The 1,255-nt window shown below is 27.2% G+C and overlaps 1 protein-coding gene across 1 annotated transcript in view; it reads right to left on the reverse strand.

Moving 5' to 3' along the window:
* LOC108685473 overlaps nucleotides 1-1,255 on the reverse strand; it is a 7,907-nt gene that overhangs the window by 3,906 nt on the left and 2,746 nt on the right. The window contains exon 4 of the mRNA XM_018190260.1: nucleotides 1-257. Coding sequence (XP_018045749.1) covers nucleotides 1-257 — 257 coding nt within the window. The remainder of the gene's footprint in view (nucleotides 258-1,255) is intronic.

Genomic DNA, 1,255 nt, shown 5'->3' on the forward strand with positions numbered 1-1,255 from the left:
TCGTGATGATTTAAAATGGGATATCTGCATCCGACCTTAGATTTAGACGATCTATTTTTCCAGTTCTCCTTGATAAAAACATCTTTAGTCATCAATGGACAATAGTACATGCTCGGTTTTTTGCGCCGAACGGATTTCTTAAGCGAAAAAAGTCGTGACACATAAGTCCTTGATGATGCGTTTATAATAGTGAATGGCGCAGAGGGACATTTTACCTGAGGAAAGGACGCTCGCAGAGGGACACATCTATAGATCATCTGAACAATGACAATGTGAAATGTCAGAAAATAAATAGACAATGTAAAATGTCAGAGAATAAATAGACAATAGCGTTTGTTAAATTTATGATAATTTGAGATGTTTTAGGATAGTTTAGTTTGGCATATTATAGAGTGAGTCTAATTTGACTAAAATGTCTCATTTGTTTTTGATAATACAAAAAAATATTATTTATTTAAGAGATTTCGAATATTATGATAAAAAGAAATAATTTTCTCAAAGATAGTTTTTGAGATTTCAAAATTATCATCATTTTTAAAAATAGAATTATATGATTTTTTTTCGTAATATAATTTTTCACATAAAAATATTAAAGTAGAATGTAAAGAAATGGAATATATAAATTAGTATTAACGTAAAGATGTGTATAATTAATCTAAAGAAAATATGTAATGATTAAAAAAAAGAATTGTACAATTTGCAATATGCAATTACATATCTTGTTTGAAAAGCCACTACATATTCTTTATACTAATTGATTCTTATTATTTTGTTTTAAAATATAAAAAAAAGTAATAATAATAATAATAATAAGAGCGTAATCAATGAATGTGTTTCATTTATGTTCCCGCAAATCTTCGATCAGAATTAATTAATTTTTATATTTCTTATGCCGTATATTTATATTTCGCTAATTCTATAGAATAATTCTTAATTCTAACGCATTATGAATAGACACATAATGTTAATTATTTTTATGAATAATGAATGAATGTGCATGTGTGAGCTTCGACGTTTATTTAGGGAGTTTTCTATTTAGGAGACACAAACACAGTGTGAGACACAGGAATATATAATGGTATTTAAAAGGGCTAATGTTGTTTAAAAGGGCTGCTGTATTGTTACAGCACTGAAATTTTTTATCTATTTTAAATAATTGATAGCCATGTATTTGATACTTCTTAATTCTAGCAACGAAACATAGTCATACACTGTGTGATACAGTTGACTTGTAGTTGAAACGGTGCTTAGTCTT

Source organism: Atta colombica, unplaced genomic scaffold (genome assembly GCF_001594045.1).
Source record: "Atta colombica isolate Treedump-2 unplaced genomic scaffold, Acol1.0 scaffold153, whole genome shotgun sequence".
In the NCBI taxonomy this organism is placed as follows: Eukaryota; Metazoa; Arthropoda; class Insecta; order Hymenoptera; family Formicidae; genus Atta; species Atta colombica.